Raw genomic sequence first — 18,988 nt, 5'->3', positions numbered from 1 at the left:
GCGCGATGGTGACACTTTCGAGAATTTACAAGTCGAGTCTGTTAAATTGAATCTAGATCTTTTTCAACTATCACACTATTGGCTGAGGTTATAGCATGTACCATTGATGAGAAAGGTATAATATAGGTTCATAAATAAATAACTATTCCACCAAAAACATAAATGTAAGAAAGGAGAGCCAAGTTCAATACAAAAATTATGCTTGGCTGTGGGCTTCGCCACAAAAAGAATGGAGATCTAAATGAGTGCCAAATTCTATGTAAAATCAAGTAGGTTAAATGTTACTTGGCCAAAAAGACAAAAATTAAAAAAAATAATATGTCTCCCATATTCAGTGATCTTCATCACAAAAAAAATGGATTCTTCTCAAAGAATCTTTCAAATCGGTCCTGTAGTTGTGCCTATACAATACAAACATACAAATCTTTGCTCTTTACAATATTTGTTTAAGTTAGTAAAAACAACTGTCCTATCTTTGGGTGTTTTGGAAGTATTGGAAGAGATCATTCATTTAGAATAATACTATTTCTTTTGTCAGTTGTTTTGTCGCTCCAAAACTTGTACCCGAATCACTCGTTACGAAACTCTGCATAAAAAACATAAATAGAAAACCTCTTTTTGTGATGTCGGTAAAAAAGCTTACAAAAACTTCAGCTGAAACGAGCGAGTAGTTTGGGGTGCATAATTTCGGCATCCCTCTCACAGCCCGGCTAGCTCAGTCGGTAGAGCATGAGACTCTTAATCTCAGGGTCGTGGGTTCGAGCCCCACGTTGGGCGAAATACATTTTTGAAATTTGTTTTTTGAAGAAGCAAATTTTTTCATTTAGAACATTTTTTTTACTTTACTAGAAAAGATATAGGTGTAGAAAAAATGGGAACAAATGCGTAGATTCGGGATACTATGACTCGATACTTATTCCTGTTAGGATTTACCCCACTGAAGGCGATCTGCGGTCAAGTGAACGCAACACGCATCATGTAATATGAACAAACAATCATAACGGTCTTAGATACATTTTGTATTGATGCGATCTGAATCAGATATCATCTGACAGGTGCGGGCTGTTTTCATTTGACCTGACCGCATCCAGTATGCAAACAAAACGAGTATAACCACTCGTACGATTTTTTTGCTAGCTAGCATTTTTAGAAAAAGCCCAAAAAGATCTCTTTTGCCATTTATTTACCCAGATTAGTACATTTTTCCCGCAAAACGCAAGATAAACGCAAAGTAAACTGTATCGTACCGCTGACTGTGGTTACTGAGTCTACCGGGAGATTAACCGAAGGGCCTTATTTACTCGCATTAATTGGGGGCAATTAGGAACTGGGAGATTAGAGAAATTTTAACTGGACTGCGTCATTGTTTTAAATAGGATTGTGGCGATACTTTTGTTATGCTAAGAGCCGTGTATAGATCGTTTCTTCCAAAGGCGCACCCCACCAATTTTTGGTCGAGGGAAGCGCTGGGTGCGGGGAGTTTGATCAGAGCAATCCGAGCGTCATTATTGTAGTGTGCGTGTGACTCATGGATAGTTTAGCGTGTACTGATAACACTCAAACATTAGCGGAAGAATGGTGGGGCGCGTCTTCGTTGATGAAACGATATATAGCTGATAAGGCCCGGTTTCCACCAAAGCGTAGCGGAGCGGAGCAGTGCGGAGCGGAGAACGAGAAGTGGAAATAATGAAATCTGATTTGTTCTTCAAAACACTTCTCCGCTCTGCTCCTCCTATGTTCTTTTGATTAATTTCATCGCGGGTCCAATGACAGTTTAACTTTCCCCCGGGACAAACTTGACCTTCACTGGTTGGGTTATTGGCGGTCAAGCTGTAGATCCTGGCTACACAGGAGTTGCAGCGGTGGGCATAGTACCGTTACTTTTAGCATCGATGATCGACGATTTTGGGACTGTATCGATGCAGCATCGCGTTTTCGCGACTTCATGCATTCGGACGCGGTATCGAAAACGCACATTTAGCGACTGCTATCGCTGGAAAAGATCAAAAAGAAGAAGAAATGGTGGATCTACAGTACCACCGCCTATAAAAACCCAACCAGTGAAGGTCCCGGGGGAAAGTTAGTGTCATTCCTTCAAATGGCAGATTTGGCTTACACACACCCTAGCGGGGTTGGGGTTGCCTGGCATTTGTATGTTTGTCCCTTTAGCCGCGTTTTACACCCATAAGGAAAGTGAGAGTGCTACTATTGAATACTCTGCCATAATGAAGTATTCTCCTCGAAGTCTGCTAGAATAACATGGCCATTGGCTTATCTAGGGTCGTTTTTCAGGGGGAGCTGGCCCCTGACATAACTGTTATGATACGAAGGAGCGATTGGTATAGCTCATGAGTCAATACTATCAACTATCATCTTCGAATCGGTAGCTCAAAATCCTGGGGGGGGGGGGCAGTGGTCACCAGACGATTCTGGCTTCCAGCTATAATTATTAACGCACATAATTATGCACATGGTCAATAGTTTCGCACGTCAGTGGCAAACTTTGAGTATTTGATCGTCACAATGTCCTTTCCATATTATCATTCTTCTAAGTCTAATATTTTTTCAACAAGCACCTACTTACATTAATACCAACTGTGCCTACTATACTGACGACTCTAATCATCACACAAACCACTTCAAATCACTAATTGAGTTCAGGGGAACAAGTGAAAATCTAGATCTTCCGTGGCAATTAGCAGTTTCTAGCCAAACACATCGGTGTTGTTAATTGATTTGTGCTCGGTGAAAGTTATTGCCAATTGGAAATACAGACTATTCTGATTTCTTACGAATGAAATTTTATTTTCATTATTCTAGTCGCAATCACTGAGTCTGAATATGGAAGTCATTGGGGGAGGCCTATGTTCAGCAGTGGACGTCCTATGGCTGAAATGATGATTATGATAAGAGGTCTGAGAGAGACTTTACCAGTCGCCAATGGTGTGTAACATGGCTTTATGGGACTTTACTAATGTTTTCTCTGAACCATTGATAGTATAATTACTTATTTTCTTTCACTGTAGTTATATTAGGTATTCACCAACAAAAATAATCTGAAGGATGTGCTATCAACTGCAGGTATACAAAATAGAATGAAGTAGGTGCCTATCTCATATTGATCTGTGTATTAATTTCAAGATTTACTGAATGTTAACATGAGTTTGATTTGTTCACCAAAAAAGTTGTAATGTTGTAACATAATAATAGGAGAAATAGTACTTTAGTTAGCTTGTATACAAGCTCATTATAAATTAATGTTTATAGATCAAACTTTTTGTTGTAGTATTAATTAAGATTAAATAATATTTGTAATCATTGAGTGTAGAAATGAGGCCAGTCATCTGGGTAAATATTGAGACAACAATAATTAGATTCATTATTTGTAAATATTTGTATTCATTTATGTTATTTTAGCTTTAATTTGATTTTTAAACACTTGCACTATTTGAGCAAGTTTATCTTATTTTTGAATGACAAATTCAGATTAGAATTGCTTTCTCTTCCAGTAGGACTAAAGACATTCCCCCTTATTACAAAAAGTTAAACTCTAGTTAGAAGTCAGGAAGTCCCTGGATGTCATCTGCTACCAACGGGTCATTATGAAAATCATTGGGGAAGGCCTATGTTCAGCAGTGGACGTCCTGTGGCTGAAATGATGATGAAACTCTAGTTAAACTTTGGTTTGAATTGACATTAAGTAAGACAGGGTCATCCTAGGTGTAACCCAGCCCATAAACATGTTATTTTACAGACAGAAATGTATGAATATTGAACTAAAATCAAATTAATTCAATCTTAATAAACTAGACTGAAAATTATCAATTTAATCTTTCACTGATAATTATTTTTAATTGATGAGCTCATGCATTTGTCGAATGTGTGTTATCATGAAATTTTCATTAGTCTTAGTATGTTTATTTTAGAATTATTGATGAACATTATTTATTTAGCAATTATTATTTCTGTTTATTTCATTTTAGGTTTTCTTTTAAACTTTCCTTTTGATATTAGGCTTTGTTTACAATAAATCATTTGTATCTTTGAAAGGCTAGTAGATTTCAATGATGTTTAGGTATGGAATTGGACAAACTTTAGATATTTGTTACATATAGTAAGATGGTGAAACCCAGAGGGTATAAGTTTCAGTCTAATTACTTGAAGTAATAATATTTAGAATAGAATTGCAGGAATTATCACAATCCTATTAATAACCATAGAAAGATACCTAAGAAAGAGGTATAAAGGGCTAGTCTCATACTAAAGATAATTCGAAGCTTTCTTCTCCTCGATTACTAAATACTTTTACCTACATTAAAGTAGCGTAAAATTCCGAACACAAGGAATGATTCGTGTAAATATTGACAAGAAACTTTAGTATTGTGTAACAAAGTCGTAGGGCATGGGTCCCTAAAATATCACTGTTGTTTACTTTCTGAAGCGTTTATTTATAAACATACCTTCACTGCAGGGGGCGATGTAGACCACACCGTAGAAAATCCATCATTGAAAATTTTCGTCACACGTCACTTAAAAAATTACGAAAACTGAAGTCACCACACAACTGTATAGCACAAATCGAAGTCTATAATCACAGGATATTGTGGAAAAACCGATCGAAGTCACAGCAACTCGGTATCCAAACAGGATATCGAGTTAAAAACAATTTTACGTATCATCACCATCGAAACGTATTTCCGCGGCCCATTTTTATGGAACTGCAGCAAAAATCACAGAAAACTGAAGAAAAATAACACTTTCAGTCACCAATCACGACGTAATTAGACTAGTTGGGTTACCATTAATTTCTAATTAATTTTTATTATTTAATTTGATGAAAAAAGTGATACACCCACAAGAGTCAACAACCGTTTGACAGCCGAGGGGAACATTGGCTGACGCCATTTTGGATTTTGGTGTTGCAACTTGAAAATCTCAATTTCCCGAAAAAAATTATAGAACCCCAAAAAGGATGAATAGTTATTTTATTTTATCAATCGTAAGCTTGCGTTAGATTTTATTTATCGGGTTAATTTATTATTATAAAGAATAATAAAATTATGCCTTTTATAATGGAAAGCTCACGCAAATAATGAAACTGCTGTTTCAATTTAATCATTACAGATGGAGTTGTAGTAAATGCAAAATGGTGCAGGTCTCGGCCACTAGGTGGCGGTCAATGAGAAAAATTTAATTTTTGAGGGCAAATGTTATTCGAGTTATTTATTTGGAGAAACTGGAAAAAGCGAACATTGTATTAGGCATTTAGGCTACCAATTATTGTTTTGAACTACCATCGCCATCTAGGTAAAAACTTCACGCATTGCGCCCGCACTAAAGTTTTGTTTGTACTGTATCCCAGTGGCAGACCACTGGACCACAATGTTTTGTTTAATAATGAGACTTCGATTGATACCTACGATTAAAAATAAATCAATTAAAAGACATAGCAATTGGTAATTTTTTTATAATTATTGCTTTATAAATGTTCATAATACAATACAATATTTTTACTACAGTTTTAGGAATGGTAACTTGACTCTTATAAATAGGTACACCACATAACATACAATAATCTGCAAACGAGATTACAAGTTGTAAGTAGGTATTGTCTATCGCTTTAAGCTTTATTATGTTTCATAAATAACATAAAGTAAGTACATAGATCTACTATAAAATAATATCACAGAAAATATTATGTAATACTGTAATGTGTCTAGATCAAATCCTAAACAAAACTGGATTACAATCTCATGACTAGTAAGACTAGACTACTTCAATAAGTTTGGTACCCTTTCCAACACACACATACATAAATAATAAATACTTACTAATAAGCGTATATTTAAATACTAATAACTACTAATATTGCAATAAATACACGTATAAAATGATAATTCCATTTCTAAAATGCTTTCCCATCTACTGTAACTATGCCAGTGAACAAAGCACCAAAAGAGGCATAATTTTTAGCAAAATCCAAGCCAATCAATCAATAACAAGTGCCATCAGCTTAGAAGATTTGGTGTCTTCTTCTACCCCAGGAAACAGGAATCCCTTCTTCCCCAACTCTTCGTAGGTGATCTCGTAAAGGTCGACAAAGTTTGCCTTCTTGGCCACAGCTTGGGACGCTGCAGCGGTGAACACGGTCACTGTGACTTTGATGCCGAGGGATTTGCAGAAGGGGACCCTGGAAAAATGACAAAAAAATTAATTAAGTTAATACACGATATCTCGTTCGTCGTTCGTTTCAGCCAAATGACGTCCACTGCTGGACAAGAGCCTCCCCCAAGGATTCCCACAATGGCCGGTCCTGCACTGCCCGCGTCAGGCACCTCCCATCTCAAGACATAAAAAAGTGCATAAGACATTCGTTTTACCACCTAATTTAAATTTAGTTTGCCCTAAGGGATGACTGAGAGAGAATACCATTACCTATAAATGTGCCTTTTCAACCGGCTTTCAACCGGAATTCTCTTTCTAGGTAGTTGTAGTAATGTTCAGGAATAACATTGACTTCCGATCCGATTGATTGACTGAATTTCCGTGCTGAGGAATGATGAGCATAGAAAAGAAACAATGGTTACCAAATGAAAATTATTTATTCTACAAAATACATAATTTAACAAACAAAACTATAACAAAGAAAACATTCAAAATCTATTCCTGTCCGTCTTATCGAGCTTGTGGCGTTGCTTGCAATCCACCTTCACTGGTTTCTTTTCAGGAATTACATTCCTTTTGATATGGCAAATTGGTTGAGCATAACCAAAGTCCAGTTCACAATAATACAAGTGCTTATTCCTATCAGCAGGATTGGGGTAGTAAGCAGCATACAAAACTTCATCGACCATGTAAATTTTCACGTCAATCGTGTGCTGAAATAGAACTCCACTTAGAAGCATTCTCTCAATAACTCCACACGTGACATGACCAAATTTATTCCCCCAAATGTTTAGGAATCTCAGAAAGAACGGCTTTTTTATCGTGTTGAGAATGTCCAGAACTCCTCGGTCGGTCAGCTTATTATTAGAAATATCTAAAGCCCGAATCTTTGAATATGGCATTCCAAAACTTATAGCTCTTGCACCTGTGTCTTTGATCTCGTTTCCAGCTATATTTAATAGGATCAGCTGCGGTGATTCAGCAAGGTATTTCGCTAGCAACTCAGCTCCATAATCCCCGATCCGGTTGTACCCTAAATCTAAATATAGAAGAGTCTTATTCCGTCTTAAACCCCGTGCGAAATACTCCATGTCATGGCTAATGAAGTCGTTTTTCTGCAAATGCAGCTCAATAATACTGCTGTTTCGTTCAAGCAAATATTCGATATGATAAGCCAGCCATTTGGTTTCGTAATTGTATCGGTTGAAGAGCGGATTGATTCGGCTGAAATCGAACACTTTTAACGTAGTATTCGCGCCGTGATCGATTCTCAATGCTGTTATGATTGGGGCCACACTCGTCAAAGTCTGTCCAGTTTGAGCTATATCACAGTACTCGAGACTTTTGTTATTAATCAGAAACTTTGCGAAATATTCTCCGCCTTTAGTCCCTAGCTTATTCCCATTCAATCTCAAATACTTCAGCTTCATAAACTTCGCATATTTAGCCAGACTTAGCGCAGACTTCTCCGTCAGTCTATTGTTCATAACGTTCAAATTGATCACGCTGGACCGTCCTTTCACCAGTAACTTCTTCACCAGCTTATGGAAGCCAAGATCCGTGATTTGGTTGTAGCACAGATCCACCATGGTGATTCTTCGAGGCTGTTCTCGAATATACAAGCAAATGGCTCTAATATCACTATCTTGGATCCTGATTTGGTATCTGTCGTACAGATCCTTACCACGGAGGACCAGATATCCTGTGCCATCGGAGTTTCTTTCTGTGAAGAGGTTCAGACGTATTTTATTTAGCTCTGTACTTCTCAATAGACGTGGAGTTCCAGTAATCTGTTTCAGCAAATGTTCGGTATTGCAGACACATTTCCTTTGCTTTCGACGAGGTGATTTTTGAACCATTTTTCTTTATAGAATATTTTTACAAAATTAACGACGATGTTTTCAACATTGTGACAACTAGTAAAATGACAACATCCATCAAACAATAATAAGACCGGAACTAAACAGTTCGAATAGGTAAGTAAGTACAATAAAGTTGCTATATAAAAACTATATTTAAATCAGTTGCACATTTTTTAAACCTACAATTTACTCTAAGAAATTCACATCACTAATTAAGAAGTATTGTTCAATTACACCAAACAAAAACATTAATAGAGACCCATTAAGCATCGGCGTATTCCAATAAGCATTTCAAGGATTCCCAATCAGCCTTCATTGTTCGTGCCTCCTTGCGGTCGCGTTCCTCACAAATTCCACAAATTCCTCATTTATTGGAAGAGGGTCGGAGGTCCGGAGGGCGGGAATTCCTCGACACCTCATAAAGATAAAGATGGCTGGAAAACTCGGTCGTTTATCACTATCTATAGAAATAGGTTTTGGGTATAGCCATAGCTGAGCCGGTTTTGTCTGAGCTTGGAAGGTTAGGTGATTAATGGCGTAGAAAAACGTTTTGTCACATTATAGTAAGATGCTGATTATAACAAAAAAACTTTCATATTGTGCGTAATTTCACCCGTTAAAACAAATTTAAATTTTACCCTATTTTGTGGGTGTTTTTTTTTTAATTTTTACTAATTTCTTTGGGTTCACCAAAGTTCACCAACAATGTCGATGGGTGATCAGCAGTTTGAGAGTCGGCGCACACCGTTGATTTTTAGTTGGCCGATAGTTGTGCCCGATTTTATTTTGTATGAAGAATCGGCCAAATCGAATCGGCGTAGTGTGCGCACTCCCATACATGCCTACTTATACTGATCAACAGCCCGAGCCGACCCTATCGGCCGACGAAAAATCAACGGGTGTGCGCATCATACTCTGATTGTGTGTGGTTCGTGATTCAATTTAGAAATTATTCCCATTTACCTGGATTCCAATAACTGCTGTCCAACTTTCAGCCCTCGCCACTCTGGAGGCAACACCAGGCCATACGCAGTCAGGTACTTGTCGACTCCAAAGTGGGTGAAAATATCCACGCTGCGGGAGACCAGGTCGACGGCTCCGAACAGCTTCGCCCAGACCCGGTCTTCTGTCTGAATGGGAAAATAAAAAATAGTACAAGTTTTACAAAACAATAAAACTTGTATTATTGAGCAGAGACGATGCACAGCATCTGGTGAGAGATGCGTCTACTTCCGGTGTAGTTTTTTACCATTTTATACCTTAAATGACGTCATTTCCGCAATTATTTAATAGGAATTGATTTGACTTACTTCCGTTTGCCGCCATTTTAGTCACCTGGGGGCGAGCTTGCTCGGAGTTCTTCATAGAGAGCTCACCAGGAGGCCTTCTTGGGATGCTGTGCATCGTCTCTGCTCAATAATACAAGTTTTATTGTTTTGTAAAACTTGTACTATTATTCGGCATGTGACGATGCACAGCATCTGGTGAGAGACTTGTTTATTAGCTCCTGGTGACTACTTACCAATGGCGCTATGTGATGAAAGTTTTCGAGTTTCTGTAACAGAACTAGATTAGAACATGATTAATTTCAGGGTATTAACATGTTTTGTTCTAAATGCACAGTGAGAGCAGCACTAATATCACAAAGTAGGAGGGTTTGTACTTTTGTATGTTTGAAATGAATAAACTGGAAAGCTACTGAACTGAATTCAGAAATTCTTTCCTCATTAAAATGCAGATTGAGTGTGTATTGATATAATTTGCCCGTATGGCAGTAAGATTCATGCGAGTCATCAACATAAGTTTATAATACAGGCGTACGATGTGATTGAAGAGTATCCAACATGCATGCTTTAGATCTGTTGATTGAAAGTTATTAATTAAATAATATGTTATTTGGTGTATCGGTCGTAGATCAGTTAATAAAAGTGTCTGCCTTATAATATTGCTATTATTGTTCTGCCTACACCAATATCTCATCAAATAATTTAATCTATGGCTAAATATCAACCCAAATTAAAGATGCCACAACGAAGTCAACAATGCCAGGAGAGGTTTTAAATCCAACAACCTTTATACTGTTTTTATCCATGTAGATTCCTAGTATTACTTGGTGTTGAAAAATAAATAAATAATGTGTTATTATATTCCGCTGTTCGCCTCTGCTCGCCTGATTCCAGTAACTTACGCAACCGTAGCTAGGGCATACCTATGTTGTTTTTTGGGATTTGCTGTCATTTTTCCCAGTTGTTTGTATGATGCCGTAACGGTGCCGAACTTACTCGTAGGTCAAGGTTTATTAACTTAATCTTGAAATTATTCAGGTGAGACTATGTTTTGTCATGTCAGCAGCTGATGTAGATGGTAGGAGAAAAATATACATAAGCTAGTCTACGAGAAGCCTCGTAAAGGTCACATTTTAGTGTGTGTTGTGTTGTTAAGTGAAATTGGTTAAGCTTTTATGCTTAGTAAGAAAATTAAAGTTATCTTTAATATAGTTTTAGATTAGTAATACCAGCCCCCCTAGACAAGTAGCACTTTTTGATCGAATCGAAAATTGGATACGTTATAACTTCATATAGAAAAAAGAAGGCTAATCGACCATCCTTCGACTGGTTTGCGATTTTAAAGTGAATTTTGTCTAGACCCACAGGGCATAAAGGTAGTAGAAGAGTAGATAAACGATTTAGTCTAGCAAATAAATCTTGCTGTCGAGCTTCAAGAGGCAAGTATATAGCTACGACTGTTTTCCTTAGGCCATTAGTTTAACCACCAAGGCCAGGTTATTTTATAAGTTTTTAAAGTGGGTTTTTGCCAGGTATGTTTTAGGAACGATACCTTATTACCCCCAAACTCAACATCCTAAAAAATTACATGTTACCTGATCCTGACGTGGAGGTCACCATGTGGTAAGAACATGGTGGAGATTCTGTATTTTGAGGGTCGGCCTCGAGCCCTGCCTAAGAAAAGCCAGAAAGGTCACTTCGAGGTGCTAAGCAGGTACCTTTTGCTGTGGTGAGAAACGGGACAGCAAAGATTTAGCCTAGTTTACCACCATAGCCACCCTGGTTGAAGTCGTTGCAAAGGCTGCTGGTGAATCTCTGTGGGGTCTCTGGATATCCAGTTTCCCGAACTTTTGGAATATTTACCTTTAGATTTGAACCCAGGAGATGCCACTAAGTAGGTTGTTTTCCCCGTAAATCGACCTAGATCGTCAGATAAATTTGATTGAATCGACCTGGGAGATAATATTTTGCGCTGTCAGAGCTATTTTTACCCGACTGAACCGAAAGGAGGTGATGTTTTTCAAGTTGAAAAGTTAGAGAGACAGTTCCAATAGAGGCTCTGAATGTGCCCCTTCCTCCCTTAGTTTCGAGTATAGGCTATGCTTTGATTGTCCGATAGCAAAATTAGTGAACGCACATGAAATGAATGAAAGAATGAGAAATCCCCCATCGCTGATTATGATTTCTGATATTTTGTAGACATCCAGATGGTTGTTAAGAGATGCTGAGCTGGAGTCTTGTGTATTGGATCGGTTGTGTGGGGTCGAGTTGTGATGAGCCCTCACTGGAGATCAAGCTTACCATTATAGGCACTTGTTGAGTCGTATAGATTTCGTATTTACCGACAAAATCCTTAGAGATGACGACTTGTTGAACCTGAGTTCACGTAATTGACAAGGTTTAAAGTGTTCCAGAAGATAAAATGTTACACACTAACCTTCCGTTCCAGTAGTTGCTGTCTCGCCTGGTTTGTCAAAGGTGACGAGGTTTAGTAAGTAGTTTGTGATTGTATTAATGTTTTTCGGTATGCAGTAGAGAACGAGAGATTGATAATTTTAGGGTACCTTGACAAGACATGCGGAGAGGCCGGCGGTGTCTCTGTGATCGGTATCTGCATCCAGATTTAGAATTTAGCATTCAACTACTTCAGATCGGATCAATACTTACATAATTGTATCTAATGATTAAATGATTAGGACGTTTAATAGAATAGGTTGTTTGGTCTGTCCTTCTTGCGAAGGAATATTGTGAGGAGCAGGCTCATGCTGAGCGGTGCCTTATCTGGTAATTTCAGCACCTGTTTTAACAGGATTTCGGTTTATTTGGTCAGCGTTAGACAGTCAAGAGTGTTAAAACGCTGAATAAAGCACGGCGTTGAAGGGACAAGCACCGGCTTGGAGGTGAATGGCAGACGCATCCCTGGAACCATTGTCAGGTAACAGGTTGACCTCCGCAGTCTGATGGCGCCTGCCACTGCCTAAGATACGCTCAAAGGCAGCCTCCGTAGAATTTGCTGAGTGGAAAGTCACTTGACTTTGCTATTCTTATTTGGTCAGCGCTAGACAGTCAAGAGTGTTGAGACGCTGAATAAAGCACGGCGTTGCAGGTGCAGGGGCAAGCACCGGCTTGGAGGTGAATAGCAGACGCATCCCTGGAACCATTGTCAGGTAACAGGTTGACCTCCGCAGTCTGATGACGCCTACCACTGCCTAAGATACGCTCAAAGGCAGCCTCCGTAGAATTTGCTGAGTGGAAAGTCACTTGACTTTGCTATTCTTATTTGGTCAGCGCTAGACAGTCAAGAGTGTTAAGACGCTGAATAAAGCACGGCGTTGCAGGGGCAAGCATCGGCTTGGAGGGACTGATTTGGAATCCTTGGCTTTTTGTTCTAAATCAAAGGGAGTTATTTTGAGGCTTATGTATTTGCTTTAAAGATAATAAGATGTGTAGGTAAAGGTTACTTATTAGTATTTGACGATTTGTAAGAACTAATTTAATCAGTCTAAGCAAATAAAGATATTATTATGTTTTGATTTTGCTTGAAGTGACCGGCTAGAGAACCAAGGTCGGATTATTTTTTAGATATCACCAGTACGAGCACAGGGTGATTTTGCCGAACAAAAATCCAGCACTGGGAGGGTGCTCCTCGCACAATGCTTATTAGGAATTTTAGCCAGGATACGCTCGTGACATGTTCAAATTCAAATTCAAAAACGTTTATTGCATGTCACATTACAATTTATATGTTGTTGCAAAATAGAAGTATACATGTTCGATGTACTTAGCACATTTTGTCATACTTATTAAGCTTCTTGATTTGCAAAAAACATTAGAATTTAATAATTCAAGCTGTAAGCTGGCTCAGTGTTGGGGGTGGCCACCCAGTCTACTAATAGTTGTAGTTTAAAGTGCTTTGTTGATGTGGTAAAGCATTTGTAGGTGCTTTATTTTATGAGCACAATGAGCCTTTTTAAATGGGTATTTATTAAGAAACTCGTACCAGAAAGAGTTATCGTTCGATTGTGGTGATGCTAACAACGTATTTTGATTGGTAATGTTTGCGATTGGGGCTGACGGGGCCGCCGTTAAAATTGTATAAGATGGTTGTGGGTACGTTATTCAATCTATTTATACAATATAGAGATTCGCGAGAATGCTCATTTGATCGAAAAGAGTGTTAAAGCTATCAGAATCCCACGTACCTCGTTTCATCCGTTTTGAATCTCGCCGGGGTCCGAGTTTCTCCGGTATCCGACGCTCTGGGTCCACCTGCTCGTCGTCCGGAAGACACTCGTCCCCTTTGGCGCCAACCACCATCACGTACATGTCGTTCGCGGTCACACACGCGCGGTCAATTGCACTTTTTAATTTTAAACTTAGTATAAGAACGTTGAGAAATAAATTATTTCAGTAAAAATCTGAGCAGAGTTTCTGCTTACGATGTTGCTAGTTTGGAAGTTAAAGACGCTATGTGAAGAACTCCGAGCAAGCTCGCCCCCAGGTGACTAAAATGGCGGCAAACGGAAGTAAGTCAAATCAATTCCTATTAAATAATTGCGGAAATGACGTCATTTAAGGTATAAAATGGTAAAAAACTACACCGGAAGTAGACGCATCTCTCACCAGATGCTGTGCATCGTCACATGCCGAATAATAAGTTATGTTTATTAGATTTTAAACTTTCACGTTCTATAGTTTTTTTTTACCTTTTGTTCCCATCGCTGCAACTCCTATGTAGCCAGGATCTACACCTTGACCGCCAATAAAAACCCAACCAGTGAAGGTCAAGTTTGTCCCGGGGGAAAGTTAAACTTAAACTGTCAGTACCTACATTACCTACATAAGTAGGAATTAGGATGTAGGTACTAAACTCATAATAAAATTTCTGAGATTCGAGGCCGCGGTTTCTTATGGTTATTTTTATCCACAACCTGATGAAACGTGATGATCAGGCTGAATTGGAAGCGAGTTTATCAAACAAGTAATTACGAAGTTATGTTTCGCGTGACGTCACACCGTGCTACACTTTAGATCACGTGTAGTGACGTCACGACGGGCCTTCACTTTTGAGCTTTGGCTCACTTTATAAGATCGTGCTCGTGCAGTAGATACTAAAATGACCAGATGATGAACTTTAGACCAGTCTCCCTATTCATCTTCTCTACTCACATGAAAAGGCTCCTCCTTATCGCCCTTACAGACCACAGTCAGCACATTCACCCCCACCACCTCGGATGCCCCTTCCTTGTCTTCAACGCAGACCAGAGACAAGTTGTCTTTGACTGTGGTCCGCCAGAGTTTCTCTAGTTCCGATACCGCTGACGGGTAGTTGTGGATGCCTGGAAGAAGGGTTTTATGTCAGTTGACAGTCCAATCAAATTATTTATTCAATAGGTATTTCTCTTTCTAGGGCCACGTCCCAAATATAGCTTGCCCTACCACCACTTCGGTCGGTGCAACTTGGGCTAGTGCTGAGAAGAAGGGCGGAAGAAATTCAGTCACCTTTGTCAGCCTCTTTTTCAAAGTTTAATAAAAGGTAGAAGTTAAATATTATTTTTTATCCACAACGAGCAAGCCTTGACCTGCATCTCTCATATGATGGAAAATGATGATCAAACCGAAAGTGGAGGCGAGCTTAACGCCCGAAATCGTCAACCGGAACACAACAATGCTGTTCATTGTTGCAACGGCGACATACTTAGGTCAAGATGGTGGTAGCTAGCCAGGGGGACTCAGGTAAAGCCTCTCGATAACCAAATCTCGAATACCATTGATTGCTTACACTGAGGTTTAAGCAGAGTAGAATATGACCATTGACCACCCCCACTCTTTCGACTAAGGGACAAATATGCGAACATCAGGCCTCCCCAAACCGTCTGGCCAGCATGGGGAGTGTAGGACAAAACTACAGACTTTTTATCTACGGACTGGACATGACAATGTATGAAAGTGCGCACATTATATCGGCCGATTCTTCATAAAAATTGCCCAACTATCGGCCGACTGAAAGTCTGTAGCAGTCTCGCTCTCTGGGAGTCTAACGCCCGTACTTATTCACAGCGTTGAGTAGAGCTCTGTGATTGGTTCGTGTGTCACCCAGTGCGACCACATGCACTGTGAGACCTGTAATGTTTGTGAATGCAGGCGTAAACGACCTGATTAAAACTCACCGATGTACTTGCAAGGCGGCTCGTCCTTCGTGAAGTACTTCAGCAGCAGTTGTATACTAGCTTCGAACAGGTCCTCTGTCAGGTCCTGGACGCGGAGGTGGATGATGGAACTGCCTCGCTGGACCGTGAACCGTCTCCACACGTTTGGGTACGGAACCGAGGGTGGGCGGGTGAAAACCATGATCTGTGATTGAATTTGTTTAAATAATTACTAAGGCTGGGTTGAACCGTCTTACTTTGACTGTAAGAAACGTCAAAAATCTGTCTAACTCCATACAAAAACACCGGTTACGGTCAAAGTTGTTATAAATTGTCAAAGGCTAGTTGATGCTGCTGAACTATCGCAGTGCTGGATTAAGACTATTGATGCTAGTTTTTATATTTACGAACTAACGATACTTAAACCGACACTGTCTAAGGGGCGCGTAATCCCCCTTTGAAAACTAAATTCCTTTTAGGTAAGCGTGTTACCCTCAGATCATAGAGGTGTTACCCATAGGGGTCACTTAAAAATTAGGGAAACGGGTATATTTATACATAGGTGTCTCATTATTTAGTACTTATTATTATTCTGTGGTATTTACTTTGCAATAAAGAGAAAAGATCACTCAAGTTTAGGGGTGTGAATCTTTGTCTGAGCTAATTTATGTAGGTAATAAAACTAACAGGACAAGCAACTAAACTTAACTAAAACTTCCGAAACACTCACGGCAGATCCTGGCACTTCTCGCACTGTGATGTCACCTCTGAAGAGGGTCGGAGGCTACTGCTCCAGCCTCCGAAGTAAGGGTCGGGGCGCACCGCGCGCGATGAACTAGATTTGCGCATGTCTGAGCCTGGATGTGATGTGAAGTAATAAATAGGTACTCAGGTAATACCTACTAATTACTTAGACACATATGGGCCTCTCAGGCCCCCACGTCAGTGTTTACGTGAAATTAAATCCACCTCAGTAGCTAAAGGTTAAACTGTGAAATTAAAATAGTTTATTTTAAAAAAATAATAATAATCACTAAAGCTGGGTTGCACCATTTTACTATAACTTTAACAAACTAGGCACTTACAGGGCAGATATGTACCATCCTAGACTGCATCCCACTTAACATCAGGTGCGATAGTGGTCAAATATCTGCCTTGTTATGCATAAAAAAAAACGCCAAAAGTCTGTCAAATTCCATACAAAAACACTGGTTATGGTGTGATAGTCACGGTTATAAGGTGGTGCAACTCAGCCTAAACCTCAATGGTCGAGTGATGTAGTGGTTCTCGACGTTGACTTCTATTCCAGAAGTCGCGGGTTCGATTCCCGCACAGTACAAACATTTGTTGTGAAAGTTTTGTATGATACTGTTATAATCTGGTACCCGTAGGCAAGCTTTGCTTGCAAGCTAGCAAGAAAAAAATGTCCGAGGATATTTTTAATCATCCGTAGACATATTTCTAGTCAAAAAACCGCAATCAATTGATGCTGGAGAGGTGCCAAAGAATTATATTTATTTTAATATTAAATGCAAGATAGACTCAACCATAGAAGGTTAAACAGGCTTTCGAGTAGTCTGGATGAGATGGAAATTTAGGAAAAGAACCACCCACCTAGGCTAGGTGTGCCCCGGCCCCGGCCTAACAGATGCCGCAGCATCCAATCCCGTTAATTTATCCCACCCCAACGCTTATGACGTTATCGTTAGACGCCTTTTAAATTACGCTAAATGACATTGAAAAAGTTTTAATTCCAGGTTTAGATGGCCTTTGAAAAATTTCAGACAGTTTTAAACTAGAGATTTCACCCTACCTGTAAAAGATTAATGCAAAAATGTTATTTTTTGCCTACAATGTATTGCTCTAAATACATACACTCGAAAAACATAATTCGCCTTCTGGCGCAGTCGGATAAAAACAATAAAAATTTGGTACACTAGCCAAATAGGTAGGTACATTAATTTTATTGATTTGACATGGAAATGTCTGCAAAAGGGTGCCCACCCCAGATGGTGTGTCCACCTCAGGATGTTGGACTATTGACTCCTCAGATCATAGAAAGGATCTTATCTTAGATTGACTCGAAGGTAGCTTAGCTACTTACTTATTCATCACTAGCTTTCCGCCCGCGGCTTCGCCCGCGTGGAATTTTGTCTGTCACAGAAAAACTTTATCGCGCGCGTCCCTGTTTCAAAAACCGGGATAAAAACTATCCTATGTTCTTTCCCGGGACTCAAACTATCTCTATGCCAAATTTCATCAAAATCGGTTGCGAGGTTTAAGCGGGAAAGCGTAACAGACAGACAGACAGACAGACAGACAGACAGACAGACAGAGTTACTTTCGCATTTATAATATTAGTTGGGATAGTTGGGATGACTCGTGAGTTCCTATTATGTCACTAATCGCACGGGCGCCCCTCACCCGTGCCCTCACTGAAACTAAAAAATAATAGATACGCTCAAATGGTTGGTTTGTATTGAATCGGCTCCGAAACGGCTGAACCGATTTGAAAAATTCTTTAATGGTTTGAAGTGCGCCGGGTCAGCTAGTCTCAGTAACTTTAAAGAATAAAATTTAATAAGGAATTCAATTTGCATTATCCATTTAGGTATACTCTGTTATTGGTGCTAAATATTAAACAACCTTTCTTCTGACGCAGTCTTGTTGTGGTCTTACACATAAATAAGTATTAAATAGAACAAATTCTTTGTGTCCCTGCCTAAGAATCGAACCTAAGCCTTCTTCCATTTATTCCAACAATCCAAGAGATTATCTATCGCCCGTATTCACAAACGATGCAATGTGTGATGTGAAGCAGCAAATCGAACGCACAGCGTTGAATAGAGCTCTGTGATTGGTTCGTGTGTCATCCTGTGCCTGTGCGTCCACGCGCAGTGTGAGACCTCATAGTAATGTTTGTGAATATACGGGACCTACGCAGTGTAACGCAGTCTTGTGGTCTTACACTAGATGAGTAATTAGAACGAATTCTTTGTGTCTCCGCCTAAGAATCGAACCTGACACTTCTTCCAATTAATTCAACAATCCAAGAGCTTCCCAAAAATGATGTGAAGGTCGAAATGATTTGTTTTCTCAATCAAAATGCGTGTTTCCCTGTAGTTCACCGACAAATAAAACTAAGTTCGTTGTACTGCCTTTGTGCGCTAAGGTGCACGATCAACGATCAAAATATTGTGCCGGGAAGTAGGGTGCGTGCACCGGTCATTGGCAGTAACAATTAAAAAAATAAAAACGCTTTTAAAAATCTATTTGCAGAAAATATAATTACTTTTATGAGTGTGATTTGACTATTAATTGAGAATTTGAGATTTAGTACCTACTTCAATCATACTAGATTTATGCAAGGATTTTTTTTTAAAATAGGTACTAGTTACTCCGAAAATTTTGAGCCAATCAAGGAATTCCATAAAAAAATGTTTTTTTTTTAAATATTATTAAATGTTCAGAATACGAAGATAGGCCAGCCAGGCAGACAAAGATTTATCTTTAAACGGATGGAAGC

At 39.2% G+C, this 18,988-nt stretch overlaps 2 protein-coding genes and 1 non-coding gene across 3 annotated transcripts; 1 reads left to right on the top strand and 2 right to left on the bottom strand.

Moving 5' to 3' along the window:
• Positions 1–704: 704 nt before the first annotated feature.
• Trnak-cuu (transfer RNA lysine (anticodon CUU)) lies at positions 705–777 on the top strand. The gene has a single exon. It is a non-coding gene; the product is annotated as a tRNA-Lys (tRNA).
• A 4,782-nt stretch (positions 778–5,559) lies between these two features.
• LOC135085731 (uncharacterized) lies at positions 5,560–16,254 on the bottom strand. Its single transcript, XM_063980528.1, has 5 exons — positions 16,193–16,254; positions 15,484–15,667; positions 14,483–14,652; positions 8,991–9,157; positions 5,560–6,190 (listed from the first exon to the last, which is right to left on the bottom strand). Exons 2-5 carry the CDS (start codon positions 15,662–15,664, stop codon positions 5,989–5,991), a joined length of 720 nt encoding a protein of 239 aa, XP_063836598.1. The 5' UTR covers positions 15,665–15,667; positions 16,193–16,254; the 3' UTR covers positions 5,560–5,988.
• Positions 6,616–8,032, bottom strand: LOC135085729 (leucine-rich repeat-containing protein 34-like). The gene has a single exon (XM_063980527.1). It carries the CDS (start codon positions 8,022–8,024, stop codon positions 6,654–6,656), a length of 1,371 nt encoding a protein of 456 aa, XP_063836597.1. The 5' UTR covers positions 8,025–8,032; the 3' UTR covers positions 6,616–6,653.
• Positions 16,255–18,988: the final 2,734 nt, after the last annotated feature.

Source organism: Ostrinia nubilalis, chromosome 29, assembly GCF_963855985.1.
Source record: "Ostrinia nubilalis chromosome 29, ilOstNubi1.1, whole genome shotgun sequence".
Lineage (NCBI taxonomy): Eukaryota > Metazoa > Arthropoda > Insecta > Lepidoptera > Crambidae > Ostrinia > Ostrinia nubilalis.
The sequence above is the reverse complement of the archived record's forward strand: the minus strand, read 5'-3'. Positions and strand labels throughout refer to the sequence as shown.

Coding starts and splice junctions, on each gene's coding strand:
- LOC135085729 (XM_063980527.1), bottom strand. CDS start 8,024: ATGGTTCAAAAATCACCTCGTCGAAAGCAAAGGAAATGTGTCTGCAAT.
- LOC135085731 (XM_063980528.1), bottom strand. CDS start 15,664: ATGGTTTTCACCCGCCCACCCTCGGTTCCGTACCCAAACGTGTGGAGA. Junction 9,158..14,482: donor ATAAGGAGGAGCCTTTTCAT/GTGAGTAGAGAA, acceptor TTTCCCATTCAG/ACAGAAGACCGGGTCTGGGC. Junction 6,191..8,990: donor CAGCAGTTATTGGAATCCAG/GTAAATGGGAAT, acceptor TCATTTTTCCAG/GGTCCCCTTCTGCAAATCCC.